This window comes from Centroberyx affinis, unplaced genomic scaffold (genome assembly GCF_046629955.1).
Source record: "Centroberyx affinis isolate AG114_WGS23_722 - 3 ecotype Tasmania unplaced genomic scaffold, CSIRO-AGI_Caff_v1 ptg005200l_1, whole genome shotgun sequence".
Classification (NCBI taxonomy): Eukaryota; Metazoa; Chordata; class Actinopteri; order Beryciformes; family Berycidae; genus Centroberyx; species Centroberyx affinis.
Genome location: NW_027282587.1, coordinates 6,542 through 33,969, shown reverse-complemented (window position 1 = coordinate 33,969; position 27,428 = coordinate 6,542). Strand labels below are relative to the sequence as shown.

Below are 27,428 nucleotides of genomic sequence, written 5' to 3'. Positions count from 1 at the left end.
CAGCAGCCAGATTTATGTTAAAATCATAAATCTAACTTGACATGATGGCGTGGAGAGGCGTCACTACTAATCTGTAGTTATTATTAAACAAGGTTGGGGTTATTTCTTTTTCCCTTATGTTAACGCAGCAATGTGACACAGCATCAAACACCAGACTTTGCTTTTCCTGGTTTCTACTGAATGAAAATCTTTCATTCAGGTTTGAGTCAGCTGGCAGGAACAACATCCAATCAGTGTTTTGTACGTCAGGGTTCAGATGTTCAGACAGGAAGACAGACAGCGTGCCAAGAATGAGAGAAACTACGGCGAGTTCAGTTGTTCACAAATCAAAAGGATTTTATACAGCCAACAGTCACTAAAGAAAACATAAGAAACTTTGAAGAATTACCATAATGTAGCGTTCTGGCCAGGAATTACATTTGGCTTGGTTTAAGAACATAGTTCGATGTAGTGGGCAATGTGGGTGGAGTGGAGTATCCAGTGGCATGCTGGGTAATGGTTATAAACGAGATTAAAATTGGGGTAGAACTTCACTGTTTTGGTTAGATGTTGTAATTTTCAGTTGATTACATGATTTCAAGTCATATCTAGCTAAAGAGGCAGCAAACGTTGAGTTACATGGAGTTAGTAAATAAAACCATATTTGTGTTGGTTATGTGTTTCCATTACTAGGTCAGGCGAAATACATATGGTTTAAGTCAATGGTAATGAATGGTACACATATCTACAATGTAATATCCGGTTTGCTGTCACCAGCCTTCTGGCTGATCGTGGGCATTCTCCGCAGAGCTCTTCCGGCTCTACAGGGTTTATTACCTGATGGCGATTTAAAGTGGACAAGGCAAATAGGCCCTTACACGCTTACCGTCCGCAGAGACCAAGGGAGGTTTTCCTGGGCTTTGACCCACGGAGACCTGCAACCAATGCTTAATACCGAGGTCTGAGTCTGTGGCGGAATTTTTAAGAGCTGCTAAATGCGCTCTACTAATGCTGTATAAATTATGAATAAATCAACCATGCGTGAACCAACATGAATTAATCCATTAATTAATATGATAGGTCCATTGTCTCGCGGGCGAAAATTTGTCATTAAATAATTTTTGTATATGGAACCGAATGCTCTGTTAGGTTTCGTTTTTAAAGTAATGCATAAAGCTGTAAAAGACATAGTTGTAGTCACATGGACTTAGTCCTATCTTTCTGTAGTTTATCAGTTGATTGTAATGCGCCACCTTTACTGATCCAATGATGAATACTGTATGACGGGACGACGAATACGACGTGGAAACAACAAATACGGGATCACACGGCAATGAAGAATATGGGATGACACGGAAACGACGGAAACAATATGACCCGAAAATTAAATATTGAAAGTGACTATGGCCTAAAAAAATGTAATAAAACATATTGTTGTTCTGAATTGTCAGTTTCTTCTTTCCACAAGTGTTAAATGTTGTCTCTGCTACACACTCAGGTCTGGTTACATTCCAGGTTGTTGTCTGAACCTGTCAGCTGCGATACAAACTGTTCTCACCTTCACAACACACACTGGGATCATGTTTACCATTTAACACTAGAATCAGGATCAAAATGAACTTCAATCAGGAGAGACTAGGTTAAATGCTCAATGAATATTTTTATGGATAAAACAGAAATAGAGTTTGGCGTAGGCTCCATATGACACGCCTCCCGAGATGAAGTTAGGAGGGCGTCAGGAATGCGAGAGGAGGAGGAGGAGGAGGAGGAGGAGGAGGAGGAGGAGGAGGAGGAGGAGGAGGAGGAGGAGGAGGAGGAGGAGGGGGGGCGAAACAGCTGGACTGACAGCGACTGAAAGACAGCAGACACATTCCTGAGCAGCGTAATGACATAGAAAATGACGTGTATATACTCTCGACCACTTAGATCTCTAAGGAGAAACTCCCCGGGAATTAAAACAATAATAGGTTATAGGCTAGTTGATGCAATATGGGCACATCAGTCTTGCAACAGTATAATACACACACATACACACACACACACACACACACACACGCATATAGACAGTATATTCATGTGAGCAAACGCAATAGGCTGGTAAATTAATAAATACAAAAATAAAAGAAGCTAAGCTAATAAAAAACTTACAGACAAATATAATTATCTACGTACATATGTGCACATAATGCACACACACACATTTATGCATACACATACATACATACTGTACTGTGGAAAAGTCCATTTCAATCGGCCATTCAGTAGAGACTATCTATTTTTTGGTATCAAACAATGATGCAGGAAACATACAGTATATTTAATAACACAGAATTACACAAAAGCCTCCAACACTAAATATGATATCAAATCTATCAGAATGTAATTGTTTCCACATTTTTTCTGACATTGTTAGCACAAACTGGTTAAAGGAGATATTTCTGATGAGATTAGATAGAATCAGAATCAGAAAAACTTTATTGATCCCCGAGGGGAAATTGGGTTACGTTGCAGTTGCTCACATTCTAGAAGAGAAATATATATAAGCATAGAGAAATTATAAGAAAAATAAAAATAAGAAAGAAAATAAGAAATATATACAAATATGTGCATCATACTGCCATATATACAACAGTGCAAATAATTAAATAATTACTGCACAGTTAATAATAATAATAATAATAATAATAATAATACATTCTATTTATATAGCACTTTCTCATGACTCAAAGCACTTTGCAGCTTAAAAACAACACAGCATTAAAACACCATTTAAAAAGATGTTTTAAGTATAGGAAACTAACAATGCAACCATAAGTGATATGCTTCTCTAAAAAGGTAAGTCTTGAGATGAGATTTAAAAGAATCAGTACTGTTGAATTATTGCACAAAATTAACAGAATCAGTATTGCACAGTTTAAAATATAAATGATAAGTTATGGGCTTATAAAGCTGCTAGCAGATAACACATTTGCATAAGGAAGGTGAAAGTCAAGGGAAAACTGAAGATCAAAACATTATTGCAAGATATTGAGAAAATGTGACTCCTAACAGCCGAGCGACCTGCTAGAAACCAGACCAGCAAAACTCTCAGCATCAGATCGACAGAACAGATGATCCGATGATCCACCATTTTATTACAGGTAGAGCATTTTCTTTAGCTGTGATTGGTTGGTTGGTAACAGCACAAAGGAGAACAAAAGTCAATAGGATGTTCAAAGTATTTCAACAACATTAAATATTCCTTTTTTTTCCTTTTTTTTTTTTTTTACAGTGAATCATTAATTTTGAGGGATCCATATATGCAGGCCTACCACTCTGAATGGCATAATCAAACATTCTAATTAAACAAACAGTAATAATCATCAGAAATCAATGACCATTCTATACATCAAGAAACAAAATTTACTAAACAGAAGTAATCATCCTTGAATGAATAAACTGAATTCACTGATCATTCACACAATCCAAAGTAATAAGGAGGAGCGATACACCAGCCTGCAGACGGGGCTCGGTCGACCCAAACAGGAAGTCAGGAAGGCAAATGCTGGGGATTCTTCACAACCATCTTGTGGTCAATTGCTGTGATGACCTCTGTTAGAGAGCAGTGTATGGAGTTACATAAATTACATACATTATACACATATTATATACACAAATCAGATATCGTACAGATGGTGATGATGGGGGAGGAGGAGCAGGAGGAAATCCCTGGTCTGAGCCTTTCACTCCTTTTGGGGGGGGGGTGTAATTATATACATGATGACAAACCTTCATATTCAGAGTGTGTTTGAGTGTGTGTGTGTGTGTGTGTGTTTGAGTGCGTTTGAGTGTGTGTGTGTGTGTGTCTGTATGGGAAGTAAAGAAACTGGCAGCAAATGGCACTGTTGAGATAGAGTAAAGAAAACAGGATATGAAGGGTATGAGAAGAAAACAATGTGAATTTACAGCAGGTATACAGGATGTGTAAATATGCCACATATTCACATCAACGTCTGCAGAAGGTTGTGTTTACTGAAGTTGATCACATATTCTTTATTGTCATAATTTGATAGAGACACTGAATATTCTTCTGGGTGTCAAGAGAAAAAGAAAACAATGTGAATTTACAGCCTGGTTTCTGGTGTTTCATCATTTATGTTTAGTGACTTCCATTGTAGACTCGGTGCAAAGCAGAACAATTGCTAGTGCAAAGATTGTTTTGTTTCGTTACACAATTTTAATGATAAACATGGTGAAAAACATGGTAGGCAATCAATTATTATCATGTCAGACACAGGAGAAGCAGAGCAGAGTGTTGCAGGCAGCAGCATCCAGGCAGGTTGCTGTAAAGGATTTGGGAAGTTATGTTCATCTAGAACCATGATGGAGTCAGAAAGATGCTTTTAAACATCAGCACTGTCACACTGAATGTCTGCTTTATTTCAGATGATGGTAGAGGAGGGGCTGAGACCAGGGGAGGTGGAGAGCACGGCAAGGTGTGCCGACATAACAATATTTTGATGTTATCTGTGACCCTCCAGCCACGCAGGCCTGGTCCCTGACGCCTCCCTGGACGCCTCGCTGGCCTCCCTGCTGTCCCTGACCCGGCAGCAGAGGGCCGCCTTCAGCCGCGACCTCCACACCGCCTTCGGAGGAAACGCCACGGTCAGAGGACGCATCACACCGGGGGTTTAGGGTCCAGTACGGGCGGGACGAGGCCTTATCACACCGGGGGTTTAGGGTCCAGTACGGGCGGGACGAGGCCTTGAGGCGGTCTTGGAATTCCTTCCTGGAATGTCGTGGAAGTTTGGGCGGAGCGGCCCAGACAGGGAAAGTCAGGGAACTTAAATAAATTCTCTGAGGGAAATCTGGGAATATCTGGGAATAGGGATTTTACAGATGGTTCTCCAACTTGTTTGCTGGCTAGCTAGATAGATAGATAGCTGGGTGTTATGACCCTTGGTCATATGTGTGGTTTTCCATGTACTGTTGTGTTCTTCTGCTCTGTGCTTTCTCTCCCTCTCTCATCTGTGTGTCTGATGAGCAGCAGGTGGTGTGCTATGATTGGTTGTGCTGTGTGATTGTGTAGGTGTGTCCTGGCCGGTGATTGGTTCCTGCTGAGACACCAGAGTATAAAGCTGCTGCCACCTGTCAAGAGGTCGTCTCCTTTCTTTGCCAGCCTCCAACCTGCCAGCATCTTAGTTCTCTGTGTTAGTTCTGTTCATTGCTTTGTTACAGCCCTGGGAGTTGTAGGGGTGGGTGGCCTTTTTGTTTGAGATCCTTTTTCTCCTGTGTTTCCTTGGTTAGGAGTGTAGGTAAGCCTCATGTAATTTTGTTTCTTTTCTTTAAGCAGGTAAGATTAGGGAATCTGGGTTAGCTTTCCTTTTGGTTGTTATTTTGGCCTTTTGCCCACCCTGACGCCTGTTCTCCCTTAAACAATAAACTGTTTGGGGCTCAAACTACGTGTTTGCTGGTTGTGTTTGGGAGCGGGGAAAGAGGGGAGCCATCCTTTTATGTTGCGCCCAGGTTTCCCCTAGGCCGGGGCGTAACATGAATTGGGGGCTTGTCCGTCCGTTTCCAGTGGTAGCTCGTTCGGTATGTTTGTTGGGTACGGTAACGTATGTCTCTACTTTCTTGTTTCTGGTTGGCAGTTTTTTCTTTCGTGAGTGTGGCAGTATGGAGTTCCAGCTGGATGATTTCACTACAAATCCAACTGCAGAGAAATTGGATAGATGTAGGAAAGCTGATCTACTCATTATTGCTAACTTTTTTGATGTACAGGTGCCATTGAATGCCAAGAAGGCTGAAATCAAGCTGATCCTGTGTGAGCGGCTGGGGGAAGGAGGTCTGCTTTCTATGCCTCCAATGGCTGTAGGTGGTGAGGAGAAGCACCATGCAGAGAACCGTGTTCCATCGCCTCGCGGAGACCCCCTGGGTTTCCAAGGCATGAATGCCGAGGAGCTCAGGTTGGTGCTTCAGATTAAAGAGGCAGAGGTGAGGAACCGGGAGCTGGAAACTGAGAGCATGCATCTGCAGCTGCGGGCTCTAGAGCTAGAGCGGGGTCAATCCAGCAACCTATCCTCCAGTCACCACCAAGCACCTCTTTCCAGCCGCCACGACAGTTTTGATGTAAGCCGGCATATTGCACTTGTTCCTCAATTCAGGGAGGCTGAGGTAGACTCATATTTCAATGCTTTTGAACGCATTGCAGCCACCTTGAATTGGCCAAAGGATGTGTGGCCTTTCCTATTGCACTGTAAACTAGTGGGAAAAGCACAGGAGGTGTGTGCCAGCCTTACAATCGAACAAAGTTTAAATTATGAGATTGTGAAGGCCACTGTTTTACGTGCTTATGAGTTAGTTCCTGAGGCTTATAGGCAAAAGTTTAGAATGTGTGAAAAAACTGTCAACCAGACCTATGTAGAGTTTGCGCGGGAGAAGGGGATCCTGTTTGATAAATGGTGTCAGGCCAGTAAGGCCCTAGATTTTGCACAGCTGCGGGAGCTCGTCCTGCTGGAGGAGTTCAAAAATCGCCTACCAGATAAAATTGTGTTGTATCTGAATGAACAAAAAGTCACAACTCTCTCGGAAGGCGCGGTGTTGGCCGATGAATTTGCTTTAACACACAAAAATGTTTTTTCCCCGCCGGCGCACCGTGACTACTCTGCCTCCACAGAGAGAAGAAAATCCCCCAAAATGACTCGGCGTAACGCGCCCGCCTCGAACGGAGACCGCGAGTGTTTCTATTGCCATGAAACCGGTCACCTCATTGCAGTCTGTCCTGCACTCAAGAGGAAAGAGCAAATCAAACCTGGCAAAGGGCCATCTGCCGTTGGTCTCGTTCAAGCAAAACCTATTCAGCATGACCAAACGGTAGAAGCTCCAGATAAGCTGGATGATGAGTTCAGACCATTCCTTTCTGAGGGGTTTTTGGCTTTGACTGACAATGAGGCTGACCGAGTTCCGATCACTATCCTGCGGGATACCGGTGCTAAATACTCATTTATCCGTGGTGGTGTCTTGCCGTTCTCGCCCGAAACCTATGGTGGTTCCGACATCTTGGTGTGGGGAATTAAAATGAGTGTTTTACGCGTGCCATTACACACTGTCTATCTCTCCTCCCCTCTAGTGTCGGGCCGTGTGCGAGTTGGCGTGCGCCCTCAACTACCCATGTCGGGAGTGGATCTTATCCTCGGGAACGACCTGGCAGGAGGAAAAGTGTTTCCTCCTCCCGAGGTAATCGAAAATCCTGTTTTGTATCTGTGTGACGTTGCCCCCACTGTGCCAAATTCGCCCCCTATTTTTCCTGCATGCGCCGTTACGCGAGCGCAGACTCGCAAATTAGGTAATGTAGTGGATCTCAGTGATTCGTTTATGTTGGATCCACTCACTACCTCTTCAGAAAGTACCCCTGTGTTAACTGATTCGAAGGTGTGTGTTTCTGCTAGCCCGGAATTAGAGGATGCAGAGTTGACTTTATCAGTGGATAAAGCCCAACTTATTCAGGCTCAGCAATCTGACAGCACTCTGGCTACTTGCTTGTCTACCGCCCTTGCACAGACAGTTGATAAAAACCCTGTTACTTACTGGTTGGATGGTGGTGTCCTCATGCGTAACTGGTCTCCTGTATCTGGTTTGAAAGGTGAAGCTGTTCAACAAGTTGTTGTGCCCGTACAGTTCCGTTCCCAAGTGTTGAGTTTGGCCCATGATCACAGTCTCTCTGGTCATCTGGGGATTAGAAAGACGTACCATCGCATCCTCCGCTATTTCTTTTGGCCTGGGTTAAAATCAGATGTTGCCAAATTCTGCCGCACTTGCCATCGTTGCCAAATGGTGGGTAAACCCAACCAAGTAATTCCACCCGCTCCGTTGTAACCAATTCCTGTTGTTGGAGAACCGTTTGAGCATGTCATCATTGATTGTGTCGGGCCTTTGCCAAAAACAAAGTCGGGTAATCAGTATATTCTCACCGTCATGTGCGCCACGACGCGTTATCCAGAGGCTGTGCCATTACGCACAATAAAGGCCCGTGCAATAGTGAAGGCATTAGTGAAATTCTTCACCACTTTTGGGTTGCCTAAACGTGTGCAGAGTGATCAAGGATCCAACTTCATGTCGAAAGTATTTGCCCAGGTAATGTCAGAACTGTCTGTTAAGCACCACACCTCCAGTGCGTATCATCCGGAGAGTCAAGGCGCACTGGAGAGGTTTCATCAAACGTTGAAGTCTATGCTCCGTAAATTCTGCCTAGAGTCCGGTCGTGAGTGGGATGAGGGTGTACCTCTTCTGTTGTTTGCTGTTCGAGAAACCACACAGGAGTCGCTGGGTTTCAGCCCAGCGGAGCTGGTTTTCGGCCATACCGTGCGTGGTCTGTTGCGCCTGCTGCAAGAGAGGTGGCTTGCAGAGAAACCCAGGCCCGGCCATAATATTTTGGACTATGTGAGTTCCTTCAGGGAGAGGTTACATTCAGCATGCGAGTTGGCTCGTAGTGCTCTCTCAACCGCACAGTCCAAAATGAAAAGTAGCTATGACCGAAAATCAGCTGTAAGAGATTTTCAGCCTGATGATCAAGTGTTGGTCCTGTTGCCAATTGCCGGTTCGTGTTTGCAGGCCAAGTTTCATGGCCCATATTTTGTTGAGCGTAGGCTCAGTGAAACTGATTATGAGATAAAAACACCTGATCGTGCAAAGAAATTCCGTGTATGTCACGTTAATATGCTAAAGAGCTATTTCACTCGTGACAGCCCCGATGCCTCACCCTCGTTGGTGGCCCCCACTGCCGTTGTTTCGGATTCGCCGCCGTTGTACAGCCCTGAGGTGGATGGGTTGCGCAACAAACGTGGTTCGGTGCCCTGCGCACGTTTGAAAAATTACGAGATTCTGTCCAACTTAGATGCTCACTTGTCTCATTTACCTGTTTCAGCCCGAGGTGACATAACCATGCTTATTGATAACCATTTAGTTTTGTTCGGTGACAACCCCACTCAGACAACAGTCCTTGCTCATGATGTAGATATAGGTGATCATCAGCCCATAAAACAGCATCCTTACCGGGTTAATCCTACGAAGAGGGCTGTGATAAAGCAGGAAGTTGAGTATCTCCTCCAACATGGTTTTGCCGTCCCCAGCTCCAGTCCCTGGAGCTCACCTTCGCTCCTCGTTCCGAAGCTTGACCAGACGCCTCGTTTTTGCAACGATTTCAGAAAAGTGAATGCCATAACCAAGCCTGATTCTTTCCCTCTTCCTCGGATGGAGGATTGTGTTGATCGTGTAGGGTCAGCTATGTATGTAACCAAACTTGACTTGTTGAAGGGATATTGGCAAGTGCCCCTGACCCCACGTGCTTCAGACATTTCAGCTTTTGTCACTCCAGATCACTTTTTGCAATATACTGTCATGCCTTTTGGTCTCCGGAATGCCCCAGCCACATTCCAGAGATTAATGAATAAGGTTTTAGCAGGTGTCAAAAACTGAGGCGTATCTGGACGATGTGGTGGCCTACTCCTCTTCCTGGTCAGATCATGTTGCAACTTTGTCTGAGATATTTGGTCGTTTGAAAGAAGCTTCCCTCACACTGAACTTGGCCAAGTGTGAGTTTGGGAAGGCGGTTGTCACCTACTTAGGGAAACAGGTGGGCCAAGGTCAAGTGCGTCCTGTTGCTGCAAAAGTACAGGCAATAATTGATTTTCCGGTGCCACGAACCAGACGTGGACTTCGCCGTTTTCTGGGGATGAGTGGCTACTATCGTGGCTTTTGTAAAAACTTTGCTGATGTTGTGGCTCCCCTAACTAGTTTGTCCAGTCCCACCAAGGCATTTGTGTGGACCCCTTGTTGTCAGGATGCTTTTAACTCTGCTAAGGCTCTCCTCTGCAGCGCGCCAGTGCTTGCCGCCCCGGACTTTGTGCGCCCGTTCAAGTTGGAGGTTGACGCGAGTGCCCGAGGCACGGGTGTGGTGTTGCTGCAGGAGGATGACAGCGGTATTGACCACCCAGTCTGCTACTTCTCAAAAAAATTCAATGTACATCAGGTAAATTACAGTACCATTGAGAAAGAAGCCTTAGCTTTGTTACTTGCCCTGCAACACTTTGAAGTGTATGTCGGTTCCAGCGCTGACCCAGTTGTAGTGTTCTCAGACCACAACCCCTTGGTTTTTCTATCACAGATGCGCAATAGCAACCAGCGACTCATGCGTTGGTCTTTGCTGTTGCAGGATTTTTGTATGGAAATCCATTATAAGAGAGGTAAAGATAATGTCATGGCCGACGCTTTATCTCGTTTGTATGATCCCTGAGTATCAAACATTTCTTTAGGGGTGGGATGTTTGATATTCAGGAGGGGAGGTGTTATGACCCTTGGTCATATGTGTGGTTTTCCATGTACTGTTGTGTTCTTCTGCTCTGTGCTTTCTCTCCCTCTCTCATCTGTGTGTCTGATGAGCAGCAGGTGGTGTGCTATGATTGGTTGTGCTGTGTGATTGTGTAGGTGTGTCCTGGCCGGTGATTGGTTCCTGCTGAGACACCAGAGTATAAAGCTGCTGCCACCTGTCAAGAGGTCGTCTCCTTTCTTTGCCAGCCTCCAACCTGCCAGCATCTTAGTTCTCTGTGTTAGTTCTGTTCATTGCTTTGTTACAGCCCTGGGAGTTGTAGGGGTGGGTGGCCTTTTTGTTTGAGATCCTTTTTCTCCTGTGTTTCCTTGGTTAGGAGTGTAGGTAAGCCTCATGTAATTTTGTTTCTTTTCTTTAAGCAGGTAAGATTAGGGAATCTGTGTTAGTTTTCCTTTGGGTTGTTATTTTGGCCTTTTGCCCACCCTGACGCCTGTTCTCCCTTAAACAATAAACTGTTTGGGGCTCAAACTACGTGTTTGCTGGTTGTGTTTGGGAGCGGGGAAAGAGGGGAGCCATCCTTTTATGTTGCGCCCAGGTTTCCCCTAGGCCGGGGCGTAACACTGGGGTTAGCTGGCCCTGCTCTATAGCAGGGTTACCCCCAATTTTTTGGGGGTTATCCCCAGAAAATCGACTAAACCCACGGTTAATAAAGTGTGTGAAGGTTAAGAATGCACAGTGTGAAAAGCCCTTCTTATCGTGTTTTGTGTGCAGGTGAAGCAGTGGATGAACGGAGCTGCTCTCCACGTTCACATCTTCCTCCACTGGAAGCGTCTGACCGACCCGTCGGCAGGAGAAGTCTTCAGTCTGGACTACCTGCATGGTGTGGACCCTCTGGTGAAGACCTACACAGAGTACCTGCACAGGACGGTGGGTAGGCCTACTGCGCTCTTGTTTTACAGCAGCATTTCAGATAAACCGAACAGTTATCAAATTAGCTAGCGATCTCTGGAACGACAAGCACAACAACTGCTTGAATTTAGCAGGGATGTTGGTTAGTTAGCAAGTTAGTAAACTACTAGCTAGCTACCTAGGCTAGACTCTTGTACCTATGGATAATGGGCCAGAAAATGTTAACCTTTATCCCTCCTGATTCTTGGATCCATTCGCTTCTAATATGTTTTTCAGTTGGGTATCTGTGAAATGATAAATGCCTGCATGATGCATTTTGGTTCACAACAGCAGGACAGAGCTGGGCTGGACTTCTCTTCCCGTCTTGAGTGTTCAAAACGGCTGCCAATTGAACAAGGTTTTATGGGTCATCTGTGGATGAATGAACAACTCATGGAAAATCACTCCCACACAACATGAAGTTCCCAAAAATGACCACAAGATGTCAGGTTTTTGTTGTTCCTCCAGAGATGTGGTTGAACAGGGGTACAGATGGTAATTCAGGCCCTTTTAAAGACACACTTGCATTGGACCCGCAGAGAGGAAAGGACTTCTTCCAGAGCTGCCAGGACCGCCATGACGCTCTGATGGCACAGCGAGGAGACTTCCAGCTGAAGATGGGAAGAGTTTGAAAACGCCCAAAGATTGACCGGCCTTAAATATGATCATCCTTTATAAGACAGAGTATATTTAAAGCTGCACTAGGTAATTTTCACGATGACTGCTGCAAAATGACAGCAAGAGATAGCTGCTTGATTTGTAATGACTTCAGTTCCAGGAAATCCTGTATATTTACCTTTTTATAAGGTGACATCAGTAAAGTGATAGTGTGGAGTGTGGAGAAGGTTTCCCTGGACAAATCTCAATTAGTGGGAAGGGGATGCTCTTGTTTGTTGTAGTCCCACTTCATGATTCAGACTGATAAGATGGCTGCAGGTTTATAAAAGAAAATCTGGTGCAGCTTTAATCTCTCCCTTTCAAGTCACATAAATATATACCATCCAAGAGTGAAAACTAACTTTTTTGACCCGCTGGCCACAGTGGATGATGGAGAACAAAACTAATTTGGGAGCCAAATATGATAGAAAAGAACATTCAGACAATGTTACAGCGTGTGGCTGCTACCTGGTGCTCATTTCCCATCTTAGCAAAGGTAACACTGATTAAACTCTTTGGCATTATACTGAACTTGATAAGAACATGACATGAATCACCACAACTTTACTCAGTGTCATCCAAAGTCTCATTAAAGATTGTATACAAGAAATCATCTGCTTTATTTTTGATTTGATTGATCAATCTCCATCAGAACCAACTTTATTCGTGCAACACTAGACATCTCCTGATACTGACCCAAAATTCTGGACTGTCCTGTGGTTCAGTGGACTGAGGCTCCTGCACTGGATTCAAAATCAGCCTGGAAGCTTTATTGCTAGTTGCTTGTTGCCATTTTCCCTAGAAATGTTAGGAGGCATTTCTGAAAATCTGCTTTTAAAAACTTGTTTCTGATGAGTTGTGTACAGTGCTGTGTACATACACTTGCAAGGGAGAAAATGCAATATGCTTGCAGTTCTAACCTATAACAGAGACTAATATGTAACCCAATCAAAAAATTACAAGTATAAAATTAAATGCAATATGAAATTAACAACTTTGAAATATCAAATGGGACCAAAGAAGTTTTTGTTTAGCAAGACAGTTTCCATTTTCATTTTCCAGAAACTGTTTGAACACAAGATAAGAAAGCAGCCAGTCAGTATTCATATTTCTGTATTATGTCATTTGGTTTATACAAAATTCAAAATGTTTGTATTCCAGTCAGAGTTGAACAGTCCACTTAATCAGTCAGTTGTAATCTGCCATCTTTACTGATCATGTGTTCAACGCTAAACGTCATCAACTATTAAAGCTCTTTGCCTTACCTGAAGCTATCAGCTGATGAGGTAATTCCTTAATTCTGGGACAAATCCAGAGATGACATGGACAAAGTTTACAGCGGAGGAGCTACTACGAAACCAAACCCCTTAATTTTATCCCTGAATGTCCTTAATTTCTCTATTACATAATTATCCATTAAAAAGCTTTAAAAAAGTAAGGTTAGTATCATGGGTTTTTAAGGGATTTATTCATGGGTTGATTCAAAGACTAATAATTGAGACATTTTTCATGCCTTTTGTGCAGGTCCACAGGTTATTAAATGGAAATTAGTGGAAAAGTTCCTGTCTCCCTGAATTTTCCATTAAATTAGAAAGTAAGGAGTCAAGATTAATGGGGTGTTTAAGGGGGTTTCAATGGGATCTCCTCCATTAATAGCGCCATTAATTAATTTTAAGGGGATTTGCATGAATTACGGGGTGAATTAATGTAAATGTACTAAAATGTAAGGTTATTTTAAGAGATTACTAGTTTGTAAAGGGTTGTGACGTTGTTCAGAAATATTAATGAGGAAGAAGAGGCCGTCACCTGCCCGGGGAAGTTACTGCTCTACTGGCGCTACATTCTCCACAAAGACACAAAAAACAAAAAGGACGGGACACCGCTTACAAAAATGAGCGTAGCTCAAAAAGTAAAGATGGCAGAAGTGCCAGATAATTTATAGGACCTTTCAAAGGTCCTATAAATGGTCCCATATTTTATATATACAGTTGCAAGAAAAAGTATGTGAACCCTTTGGAATTACCTGGATTTCTGCATAAATTGGTCATAAAATGTGTTCTGATCTTCATCTAAGTCACAACAATAGACAAACACAGTCTGCTTAAACTAATACCACACAAACAATTATATGTTTCGATGTTTTTATTGAACACACCATGTAAACATTCACAGTGCAGGGTGGAAAAAGTATGTGAACCCCTAGGCTAATGACTTCTCCATGTCAATGTCTTCTCAGAAGACCTACGATTAAGAATTGTTGACTTGCATAAAGCTGGAAAGGGTTACAAAAGTATCTCTAAAAGCCTTGATGTTCATCAATCCACGGTAAGACAAATTGTCTATAAATGGAGAAAGTTCAGCACTGTTGCTACTCTCCCTAGGAGTGGCCGTCCTGAAAAGATGACTGCAAGAGCACAGCGCAGAATGCTCAATGAGGTGAAGAAGAATCCTAGAGTGTCAGCTAAAGACTTACACAAATCTCTGGCACATGCTAACATCTCTGTTGACGAATCTACGATACGTAAAACACTAAACAAGAATGGAGTTCATGGGAGGACACCACGGAGGAAGCCACTGCTGTCCAAAAAAAACATTGCTGCACGTTTGAAGTTTGCAAAAGAGCACCTGGATGTTCCACAGCACTACTTGCTAAATATTCTGTGGACAGATGAAACCAAAGTTGAGTTGTTTGGAAGGAACACACAACACTATGTGTGGAGAAAAAAAGGCACAGCACACCAACATCAAAGTTTATCAAGACATTTTGCAGGAGAACTTAAGGCCATCTGTCCACCAATTGAAGCTCAACAGAAGATGGGTGATGCAACAGGACAATGACCCAAAGCACAGAAGTAAATCAACAACAGAATGGCTTCAACAGAAGAAAATATGCCTTCTGGAGTGGCCCAGTCAGAGTCCTGACCTCCTGATTGAGATGCTGTGGCATGACCTCAAGAGAGCGATTCACACCAGACATCCCAAGAATATTGCTGAACTGAAACAGTTTTGTAAAGAGGAATGGTCCAAAATTCCTCCTGACCGTTGTGCAGGTCTGATCTGCAACTATAGGAAACGTTTGGTTGAGGTTATTGCTGCCAAAGGAGGGTCAACCAGTTATTAAATCCAAGGGTTCACATACTTTTTCCACCCTGCACTGTGAATGTTCACATGGTGTGTTCAATAAAAACATGAAAACATATAATTGTTTGTGTGGTATTAGTTTAAGCAGACTGTGTTTGTCTATTGTTGTGACTTAGATGAAGATCAGAACACATTTTATGACCAATTTATGCAGAAATCCAGGTAATTCCAAAGGGTTCACATACTTTTTCTTGCGACTGTATATTTTTTTCATTCAACGCATCCCACTGACGCGTCCCAGTGATGCTGAATAGAACAAAGTTAATCAATTCAATTCAGTTCAATTCAGTGTGCTTTATTGACATGACAGTTCACAAACAATATTGCCAAAACATGTAACAAGAAATTTATCATCAATTAACCAACAATTCAGAAAAAGAATCCCATCCCCTCCCATGTATTATAGTGTGTGTGTGTGTGTGTGTGTGTGTGTGTGTATGTGTGTGTGTGTGTGTGTATGTGTGTACGTGTGTGTGTGTGTGTGTGTGTGTGTGTGTATGTGTGTGTGTGTGTGTGTGTGTGTGTTGCTGTGCCTCCACTGTCTACTGACTATCAGTGTTTCTGTGTTTATGTGACTTGTGTTCCTGAGGAAACATAAACCAGCAAAGTGTAATATTAGCCAATTAAAAACAGAACTTTTCACATACATTCATATATTATTCTTCACATTTGTCATCCAGCTGTGTCCCTCTTCCCTTAAAGTGTGACAACAATCAACATATTTAGCAGCTAATGCTGCACACTGACTTTTCTCCCCACACAGCAGGGCAGTTTGAGAGGATCAGGCAGACTGTTGAACTCTGGCTAAATTCTACCTTCTTCCTCTCAGAATAACCGCGGATAAGCTGCCGGCCCACAGGTGAGTTTAGATTATAAATATATCTCAGATATGCTCGTCTTGCCAGCTGAGCGGAGGAGGCTCTCATCCCGCTGGACGGTCCTGTAGAGCAGCGGTTCTCAACGTGGGGTCCGGGGACCACCAGGGGTCCTTGAGGGCACTCCAGAGGGTCCCCAGCAAATTGATGAATTGTTCAACTTCATTACTTTGTCATTTTAGAATAACTATTTTGATCATAGTTTCACTGTTATCTCTCTACCTACAGTACAGATATTCATGGAATTCTGGACAAAATCATATCCGACAATAAAAATATTCTCAGATTTGGGTCCGAGAGACAAAATCTTAACTTAACTGATTTGCCCACCAGTTCCCGCTACCCGTCCTCTTTTCCTTCATAGCGGCGTGCGGCATCCACAGTTAGGTAAGGAGCAAGTTAAAGACTGTGTTGCATCCAGAGTTAGTTTATCCCCTCGCATGCGGTTAAATAAAAAAAATGACTCCCATCCTTCAAATTGATTTGGATGCCGGGGATTTGTCTGTTTAACGCTAAAAGTAGACCTACAAAGCCCAAGCCCAGTTGTGCTCTAGAGCCTAGGTGGGTATCCGGCTGGTGGCTGACAGCAGAGGCGTTGTTAGGACCTTGAAACATTCGGGGCTTAGCCCAGCCCAGAAATCTTTAGATTTTCACACACACACACACACACACACTAACTAGTCTGTGTAGTGTCTTCAAATGTCCACTAGATGTCATTAATACACAATGAACAAGGAACATAACATGGTACTTTAACCTCTAAATATCATCTTCCCAGTGGCATACTTTGAATACACATACACATCTTTGAATGGCACACTAACCTTGTAGGGGGAAATTACACAAAACACACTCAAATAATGGGTCAATTTTTTTTCTTTTCTACGCTAACAGTGAAAAATGTTCATGTAACACAGAATTTATTAACAAACAATTTATTACATACATGTTTATACTGCGTGTGCGTGTGTGTGAGTTTGTGTGTGTGTGTGTGTGTGTACTAAGGGACACACATCTGTCATCAAATCACACATTGGCCCTTGCCACTAGACGCAAAGGATATCGGTTGTCCCCCCCCCCCCCCCCCCCCCCCCAGGCAAGCTACCACATGCTTCCTGCCTGTGGTTTCTGAGTATTCTCTCACAGTGTGACTTGTGCATATCCTTTTTACCTACAGATTTTATACTGTGCATGTTTGATTGTTAAATGACAGAAGATTAATTAATGAAAAAATGAAGCAGGCAGTTGGTAAAAAAGCTCTGTTGAAGCATTTAATCCAAGTATTCGAACACAGCTTCTTGTTATTTCTAGTGATTTCTTCATTTCAAGTCCAAGAAGAAAGGTTGAAAGAAGGTTAAAGTAAAATCTGTCTGGCATTTTGGGGATATACTGTGTGAAAATGGTGTGAGTGTTCTCGTGTGCACGCGTGGACATGTGTGCAAGTGTGTTTATGCCTGGGTAAAATATACAGTACAGGCATACAGTAGCATTCTACTTCCTGTTCTTCCTTCCTGTATGGTTCAAACTCTCACCAGAGCCTTGTGTAGGCCTACATTATACAAATCTGAATGTTCTGCCATTTTGTACAAATTCTGAATGCCCAATGTTACAAATGTATTTTCCTGTATTTTAAAAATACAAAATACATGTATTTTATCTTGATACATTTTCTGGCTCCAGTATTTTGCATTTTATTTTGATACATTTAATTGAGGGGTATTTTGTATTTTGTAACAAGATACATTTTTGTATCTTTGCCCATCTCTGGCTCCAGGGTCCTAAAGACACAGTGTTCTGCATGCAGTGAAAAGATGTTATTCTCGCCTTTTTTTCTTTCCTTATTTCTGCACACTGTGGTACCTAAACAGTCATGGAATTGTAGAAATTGGGTATGGCTACAAAGCTGAGACTCTTGTGAATCCAAAGAGCCAAATTGCATCCATGTGTGATGAAATATGACCTCATAGTAACCATTTCAATGTGATGACAGCATTTTGTAAAACTTGACCTTACTGTATAAAATGACCTATTGTGAGCTCTAGGATAATCACAGCTTCATGAAACTCTAGACGCAGAATCTAGACACCTAGACCATTCAGAAAATACATGGGATGTCCAGGTACATTGGAGAGAAGTGGGTTTTTCTGAGCCATTTTCAGAAAATAGTGCTTGTCATTCAATCGTCAAAATTGTCAAAATTGTCAAAATCGCACAAATCTCCAATTTTCAAAAGTTATTGATACTGCATCACAGCATTAAGTTTTCTAAAGTGTTTTTCAAGGTCATGAGGTCTTCAGGTGGTCTTTTGGGGAGATTTTAACTGATGCACTTTATTATTTTAGTTAAAGTAGTCACAGTGTTTCTTATTCTGATAGAATTAGGCTTTATGGTATATTTACAGCACATTTATGGACAGTGAATTGAAGCATTGGAACAAACCCTCACTCATTGGAAATGTCTGTTTTTCCATAGATGGATATAAAAAATTTTTTTTCAAGAAAACAGCCAGGTTCAGGTGAGAGAGTAAGGTCAAAATGACGTTACCTGACTGCATTGCCCACAGCAACCCAATATTCAATTAGAATAATGTTATAAATTGGTATAGACCAATTTATACCTCTTATTAGATTATAAATACTCTGTTTGGTTGTTATATTTGCCTTTTGGTTGACAGCACAAAGAGGGAGAGAGGAGGATAGAGAGGGAGAGAAGGAGAGAGAGCCGGATGGAGTCGGCACAGAGAGAGAGAGAGCAAGAACCAGGTGAGAAAGTGGACAGGTAGTCAAGACCACATGGCTTGATGATATGGTGGACTGTCCCCATGTGGTTCAGAGACTGAAACGATGGGCCTCATGCAGCATCATTCTCTTAAATTTCTTATATTTTCTCTTAATTTTCTGTTAAGAGAAAAAACTAGAGAAGTCAACTCCAGATGCACCAAACCATCTAAATCCGCTCTCACCCAGGTGTGAATGATGAATCCCACTTATTCATAAATTGGAGGTGCATGGCCGACTGTTTGTTATAAGCATAGGTAACGCCCCCTAAACACCATATAAGGACTGTTGTGCCGTGTGCAAATACTCTGGCACATGGCCAAGAATTGGAGAGGTGCCACCAAAGCTGAACGCATGCAACATCATCCAAGGGTTTTTATAGACTTAATTGGGATCAATGACCAATAGTATTTCTTTAGCCCACAAATTTAATAATCCAATCATTATAACTACTCTAAAACATATAATAATCTAAATTTGATTATATGATATTGTGATATTTTATTTTTATGTTCCTCAAATTTAAAACTTGTTTCCTTGCGTTGGACAAACAATTTGTGGACTGTGAAAACAAGATGTTTTTTTCTTATCTTGGTAAGAGTGCTCTTGGCCACTCGTAAAATTTTCTCTTACCTAAGAGAAGAGCAAACACTGGTGAATCCCAGAAATCAATGGGTACCAACAAAATAAGAACTAATCGTGGATACGAACAAAAATAAGAGAAGATTTGTTCGCATATCGCTTCCTGCATGAGGCCCACTGTCAGTGAGCAGGAATGGGTTCAGTGTCTCACTCAAGTACATTTGGATAAAGAACATTTTATGTTTCAAAACTCAAACATGATGCTCTAATCCGGTGCAAACTTTTACATTTTTATCATACCGGGTTTGTACCATACAAAATGTTATTGTTCAATGCAGAAAATCTATAAAAATATATAATACAAATAATATAAAAAAACACAGAACATACACATATCAAAAACAGTTTGCAATTTTGCAGTTACAACATAAAAGCTCAAAGCAGGACTCAGGTCCAGCTCTCCCAGACTAGAGGACTGGGAGCTGAGAACTGAGGCCAGAGCTTCACAGCTTCTCTCTGACAGCTGACAGCCACTCAGCCTCAATGGACATGAAAATATGAAAATTTTTTATTCTCTTTTATTTTAATGTCAGTGTTTTCTTTCAATAATTACTACTAATAATGATAATGTTTATTTATGTAACCCTCATCTAAAAGCAGAGATTACAGTGTACTTTGCATGGTGCTGAAGCTCACTGAATTGGGTCATAACGAAGCCATAACGATAATATCAAGCTATATAAAGCATATTTAAAAGATGATACTGAATTCATTAGTCTAAGTCCCTCAGGGAGGCATTCCAGTATAGAGGCACTGATGGCAAAAGTGTAATCACCTTTAGTCTGGAGTTTAGACTGAGTGTCAGTCAGAAGGACCTGAAGATCTCAGCTTGCTCTCCCGCTTATAGGGAACTAAGAGTGCAACTCAGGGCCAAAACTAGCCAAATTCAGTGAAATCTATTCAGTATTAATTAATTCTATGTTACCAGGTACCGAGTGGAAAGATGCTAAAATTGGGAATATATGATTTGTGATGGCCCCGGCTGTCTGTCCTCCCCATAGCTGCCTCTCTGTTTGTCTCTATCTCCATGTCTCCTAGATGCTCTGCCAGCCCACTTGCCTTCCTGCTGGACCGTCCTGCCCGACCGTCCTGCCCTGCCCTTGGTTGCTGACAGACTGCACCTGTGGGGAAGACCATGAAGGCCTGGCCACCCCACAGTTGTCTCTCTCTCTCCACTCCCTGGAAGGCCAGTATTACATTTTCTTCAGGGACTATCTTAAGCTGTGTACTGGTTTCCAGGAGCATGGACACAATGGGTGTGCTGGTCAGGCACAATGAGCATAAATGAGCAAAATGATGATCCAGTTGACAATTTATTGAAAAAAGAATTATTGACAAATGACTTTTGAAAAGAAAGAGTTGATTGATGATGATTCTACAAGATAAAAGAAATAGAAAAAACACAAACATCCATGGAAATAGATTATCAGTATTTCTCTAAACAAACACGATAATATGCATAAAGGAAACATTTCTAAATAATAAAAGATTACCCTACCCATGCCTCATCCACCACCCACACTTCACACTGACACCCGACTCCACACCTCATAACTTTACTTTTTATTTAGACTTATTAATAAGTCTAAATAATTAATAAAACAATAGGTTAACCATTGTTTACATTGTGGATCTCCTCTATTTGCTATGGCCAGAATGGAGCCGGTCATAACAGATCTCTGCTTCATCATCAGTTAAAATCCTAGCTGCTTCAATCTGAACAAGTCAATTTTGACTGAGACAGAAATAGAGAGAAGTGCAGTATTATAAATGCCATGATATCAAAGCTTGGATGATCTTATCTCAATCATCCAGATTCATGGCTGTGTATGAAATTGGATCAGAATAAAACACAAGTGAAACTGAAAATACAGATGTAAAATGGCTCTGAAGTCTAAATATTCCGTTCTCCAACTGCATCCACCCCCTCAATATAATCCTGAGCATTTGCACACCGGCTGTTGGAAGTCACCCATTGTGAAGAAAGGGCCAAGTTTCTGGAATCTCTAGACATTTAGGCATTTGTCAGAAGGTTCTCATAGAAGTCTGCTGCATCCACCTGCCTGGTGGAGTTGGCTGGGGGTAGATAGCAGACAGCCACAGAGAGAACTTGGCTTATATGTAGGTGGGGTCTAGCTGTCAGTTGAACCCACAGGACACCTTCCACAGAGTCATCAAGAGTTTTACAATGATAGTCCATACATATTCGGTCACTAATAAATATGCCCACTCTGCCTGATCCAGAACGCGCCAGAAGATGGAAGTTTGGTCCTGTTTTGTCCAAACCAGCTGTATCCAGTAACGGATGCAACTTGAGTTCCAGTCAGATGCGTTTCTGCCACTCCTATTATATCCAAGCCAAGGTGGTGTATACACTGTGAACGTGTCTTATTATTGTCAGATGATATGTCGGTGTTCCAGCTCTGTACGTTCCAAAACCCGCATGAGATCGCTGGATCTCGCTACCGCTGAGATCCAGCTTCCCCAGCTACAGTATTGCCGCTTTTCCACCACATGGTACCGGCTCAACTCGACTCAACTCGCCTTTTTTTGGTTTTCCATTGGGCAAGTACCAGGTACCAGGTACCTTTTTTGGTAGCACCTCCGTTGAGGTTCTAAGCGAGCTGAGGCGAAACCAAAAGGAGACGTGAAAACACTGCAGACTACTAATTGGTCAGAGAGCATCGTCATCATTGCGCGATACGGGACATATATGCTAACGTTAGCTACCAGGCTAGCTTACCCTCTTGCATCGCCATTGAGCAGCCAGAGAGCAGTCTGCTGTCTCGCTGCCTTCAGCCTCTTCTGAAATAAAATCTGTCTCCTTGCTGTGACTAACAGCCACACACCGAGAATCAAGAACACCATCGCTTTGACATCCTCCATTGTTGCTGTGTGTGTCGCGTTGAAGATGACGTCACGGCAATTTCATGCGGTGTCGTGGCGTCGCTATGACGACCAGTTGGGGGAGGGGGGAACCGTGGTAGTGGAAAACCAAGTGGTACTACCAAAAGCGAGTAGCGTCGAGGCGAGTTGAGCCGGTACCATGCGGTGGAAAAGCGGCATATGTTGTTAGTACGAGTAGGCCTGGTTGTTTTCACAATCCGCCCCCCACCTGGACAACGAGTTTATTAGTTCCCATTTCTTTTAAGATAGCGAAGAAGCTTGACTCGATAGTTCGCTGCTGTTTGGGAATGTCGTGATTAATGAACACCTTCTTGTACATCTTGTTTTTCTGTAGCATTGCCTTTTTGTTCATTACAGTTTTCTTGTGATCCTGACAGCTGAATTTGGCAATTATGACTCCCGGTCTATCGCTTTGTGATTGTTTCCTTTCTGCTGTCACACACTCTATATCTTTGATTTTCAACCCATCTTTAATTAGACAGTTCACAGAGTGTAGTGTGACTTCATTTTCTTTGTGTGGGAGATTTCTAATTACCACATTCAGCGCAACGTCTCCTACGCCACCAGATTCACCTGCCGCACTAGGGCGCCCGTATTCTAAAACTTTCAGTCGCACATCAAGTTCACCATGCGCGACTGCAAGTGCAAGTGACTGAATATACTGAATGCTCTTTTCTCTGCCATACTTCTTTTTCATCTGATCGATCTGAAACACCAGGAAGAGGATGTATATCTCAGTCAGGCTCTTGGGCAGGTCTCCTCTCTCACCGGCTTCCAACAGATCCTCCAGAACCGTGGCAGTGATCCAGCAGAAGACTGGAATGTGGCACATGATGTGGAGGTTTCGTGTAGACTTGATGTGGGAGATGATTCTGCTGGCCTGCTCCTCATCTCTGAATCTCTTCCTGAAGTAGTCCTCCTTCTGTCGGTCAGTGAAGCCTCTCACCTCTGTCACCATGTCAACAAACTTTCCAGGGATCTGATTGGCTGTTACAGGTCGTGTGGTTACCCAGAGGCGAGCAGAGGGAAGCAGTTTCCCCTTGATGAGGTTTGTCAGCAGTACTTCTACACTGGCTGACTCTGTCACATCAACAGAACATTCTTCATTGGCAGTGAAGTCTAGCTGAAAGCGGCTCTCATCCAGACCGTCCAACACAAAAAGAACTTTGAATTCACATTTGTCATAGTGCTCTGATGTCTGTAATGTTGTGAAGATTTCATTAAGAGCCTCCTCATTGATGTCTCTGGTTTCCTTGATACAGCTGTGAATTAGTTCTGCAAAACGAAACGTTTTTCCCTTCATTAAATTCAGCTGGCGGAAGGTGAAGGGGAATGTGAGATGAATATCTTGATTGGTTCTTCCTTCAGTCCAGTCCAGGATGAACTTGTTCACAAGGAAAGTTTTGCCGATTCCTGCAATCCCAGTGGTCAACACTGTTCTTATGGGTTTGTATTTTCCAGAAGGGTGTTTGAAGATGTCGCTGGGTTTGATTGATTTGTCTGTTTCCGCTAGCTTTCTTGATGCCATCTCAATCTGCCTGAGCCCATGCTGCATGTTGATTTGTATGTCACCGCCGTCTGTGAGGTAGATCTCTGTGTAGATTTCATTCAGAAGTTTCTTTTCCCCCAGAAATATTGTATCCTTAGTCCCTAACCACATTTCAGGAGCACATATAAAATTGTCCTGGAGGTTAGATTGGAGCAGGTGTTGGTATGATGTGATGAGTCATTGAGGCTCTGTTGTTCTCACCAACAAATCTGTGTAGAACAAATAAAAACAAACAGTATTAGTCTGTGTCCAACAGGCACCTCTGTAGCTAACAGCACTAAACAGAGGCTTGGGAGACAAATATAAACCCATTTGAAGCTCAGTGCTTTTATTTCATCCTTTCCATTGAAAAAACAAAAAAGGAAGGGAATATTGTGAAGAGAGGCTCCCTGTTGACATGCGGCCTTAGAGGAGGAGGTAGGTTGTGATAATAGACAGAGCAAGCTGTGGATAATATTCTAGTATTCAGATTCAGATATTTCATTGCAAGTGTAGCAGTGAAATTAACTATGGGTTGATTTCTTTCACATTATTTTTAAGTCAGTATTTTCCTGGGAAAGCTTTTGATGAGTACACATGCACCCAAGCTTCACAATCACACCTTTACACAGTTACACCTGGGAGATGCCCAGTACAACCACAGTCTTCTACTGAGCAGCTCCACTGGAGCAGTTGGGGATTCAGTGCCTTGCTCAAGGGGCATGACTGGTTCACTTTCCCATGCACAATTTTCCAGCCAGATTTGAACTGTCAGCCATCAGATCACAAGCCCAAATCTGCATCTTTTACTCAGATAAATTGGTGTTTCCAGGAGCTGTGACATCAAGTAAAAGGAGAGGCTTAACTAAATCCTTTGTTATTTAAACAGCTACACTACATTTAAAGGCAACCAACATGGCAGAGCCAGAGAATAGCTTTACCTTCAGTCTGACTGCTGTTGGTGGGAAGGTGAGGAAGAGGAGCAGACTGTGGTTCAATGGATGAAGCTCCTCTGTTCTCTGAAGTCTCCCCAACATCACTGACATCCACTGAGAGAGAGAGAGAGAGAGAGAGAGAGAGAGAGAGAGAGAGAGAGAGAGAGAGAGAGAGAGAGAGAGAGAGAGAGAGAGAGAGAGAGAGAGAGGAACATTAAGGGCTTTAATTTAAATCCAGCCAACCAGCCAACAGCTGCTATGCATCCCACAACTCTTTACATATATGCAGGAGGCACTGAAGGGACTGAACATTCATCATGTTTAGTATTAATTTGTGTCGCTATTGTCTCACATGAATAGACACACTTTTTTCAGCTATTTTTACCACTTTCACCACTGTACAGACATGCTGTACTGATCGGTCATAATCATGTCAGCAGATGAGTCGGTCAGCTACTCATTCATATCTGCATTCTGATTTAGTGAACAACAGGCCGAACAAACTGTTCATCTGTGTCATCATTATGTTCTTAGGTAGTTAGCATTCATCAGAACTACTATGTAAGGCAGAGCCATTGCAAACTGTCTTCCTCTGTGCAGACCCATACATGGGTTCCTGCTGTTTAATTAAACCTGAATTGACCTGCTGTTATGGCTTAACTATTAATCAAAATTTTATCAAAATCGCAATATGGCCTACTGCAATTTTCAAATCGCAGGAGGTACAATATTTGTTAAAGGCGAAATGTGTCAAAATGCCATTTTAAATTAAATATTGTCGTGCTGCAGAGATGTCCTGGCCTACACATCATATCCTACAGACTTAAAAAATCTTGGTACAGATCCCCGCAAACAAATCACACCATAATCATTTTAATACATTTTTCAATGAAAATGAGAATAATGATGTAAAAATTATAATTTCCTCTAATATCGCAATTGCAATATCAGGCAATTAGATTTTTTTCTAAATCGTTCAGCCCTACCTGCTGTCTGTCTCTCTGTCTCGTCCTTGACTGCAGGTCTGGAATGAAGTTATTTTTAGGGCAAGGCCACTTTGGCCTTTGATAAATAAAAATTTATTAGGACATTGCAGCCAAAATGTAGGGCACCAAGGCCAAAACCAATGGTTATTAAAATCCTTTTTTCAGTCCTTTTTCCTCAACAAAATAAATATCCTAATAGAAAAATGAAGTGCTGCAGTGTGATGCAGCTCATATGTCAGATGGCTCAGACTGCAAAGTTAGTTACATGTCCAGTAACACACGATACCGTAAGTGTAACCCAGGTTATTTTCCGTAGCTACAAATTACAGATGTCCCCTAAACGCCTCACAACATGCAGACTATCGGTAGACGCTACAATTTACCGATGTTCCCTAAACGCCTCATATGCAGGCCACTGCTACTGATAGCGTTGTTGCTGCTCTCAACCCGGTTCATTTTGCTGTATTCTTCATTACAGCGCTGTACATTTAAACTGACTCTAGATCTGCTCAAGCACTCATAGCTCTCTCCTTCTGTTAGCGACTTTCTCGCCAATCCCACAGCTGTTTACACGCTTTTCAGATCTGCTAGTTACTTAGCTTAGCAGTTAGCGATAGCTTAGCAGTTAGCGATGGCTTCTCTCTCTCCCTCTCAGTTTAATTCATAATTCGCTGTTAATGATTACGTTAACGTTACACATATTTGCGGGAGTGGGGGAAATCTCGCGCTACTGTTGATGCTCCGTGATGACGGAGACACTGGGAAACGTGAGTTTGTTTATTTGCTGCGCCACATGTAGTTTTAAATGCGGAAGTCCGCAACTTTCTTTTAAGGCACAACGGCCAGTTCAAAACAGAACATGCCAAACTGGCCGTGTGGAGAGTTAATGTTAGAAGGGGCATTACGGACACGCTCCGGGGCTTCCAGGCACTGGCCGTTGGGCCGTGGTAGGCTTCACTTCCTGCCCTGTGACTGAGGCCTTCAGGGTCTGATGGAGCTCCAAACTTTCTCTGCCTCTACAACACTCGATAAATGGGACCAGAATCACAATTCTCTAAATCTGTGACAAACGTAAGCTAGATTTCCTGAACTCTAGTCCGCCTGTTTGATATTCAGTCAAAAAAAACTTTATTTTTTAATGGCGCAGGACTGTAGCCTACTGACTTTCCCTAGGCAAGTGGCCCAGCGATAACAGCAGAGCTTCCCCAAACTCTGACTGCTAACACTGGGTAAACGTGTTCAGAAGGTTGAATCTGAATCTGTCGAATATCCAACATCAAACTGTCTTTACCGGAGGCTTTTCAGACAGAAAGACCTTGAACGGCACATTGGGAGATTTCCTCTTTTTATAGTCTATAAACTGTTAACATGTTGTGATAGAGTCTAAACTATAAAACACTTTAAACTGTCATGTGAACCGCTGTTTACAATACCTTTGTTGGTGTCAATCAATCATGGTTCTCCAGTAAATTTAAGTGAAATTAAGTCAGCCGCGTCGACAAGGAAGTCAACGAGGAAATTTCGAGAAAGAAGAGATGGCGCTCGAGTTCCGCCAGGAATAAACACTTCTGGTCGAGTTTTTCAGAATAAAAGCGTAATTTCTATAAATCCGCATCACTCAAATATTCACTAGCCTAATAACTTATTTCTGCACAAAAAACAGGCTAATAATTAAGCAACATAATTAAACTATACAATCTATAGGCTACAGTGTGTTTTGTTGTTGTAATTATTTTGTTTAAAATTCCCC

The 27,428-nt window shown here is 42.5% G+C and overlaps 1 protein-coding gene across 2 annotated transcripts; it reads right to left on the bottom strand.

Moving 5' to 3' along the window:
• Positions 1-20,616: 20,616 nt before the first annotated feature.
• Positions 20,617-27,201, bottom strand: LOC139666951 (protein NLRC3-like). 2 transcript variants are annotated; one of them, XM_071546307.1, is made up of 4 exons: positions 27,112-27,185; positions 25,679-25,754; positions 24,699-24,806; positions 20,617-23,987 (listed from the first exon to the last, which is right to left on the bottom strand). In XM_071546307.1, the coding sequence occupies exon 4, from the start codon at positions 23,887-23,889 to the stop codon at positions 22,420-22,422; it is 1,470 nt and encodes a 489-aa protein (XP_071402408.1). In that variant the 5' UTR covers positions 23,890-23,987; positions 24,699-24,806; positions 25,679-25,754; positions 27,112-27,185; the 3' UTR covers positions 20,617-22,419. The 2 variants fall into 2 exon arrangements, with proteins under 2 accessions (XP_071402408.1, XP_071402407.1); XM_071546306.1 differs by lacking the exon at positions 25,679-25,754 and having other exon boundaries at positions 27,112-27,201.
• Between the last annotated feature and the right edge of the window lie 227 nt (positions 27,202-27,428).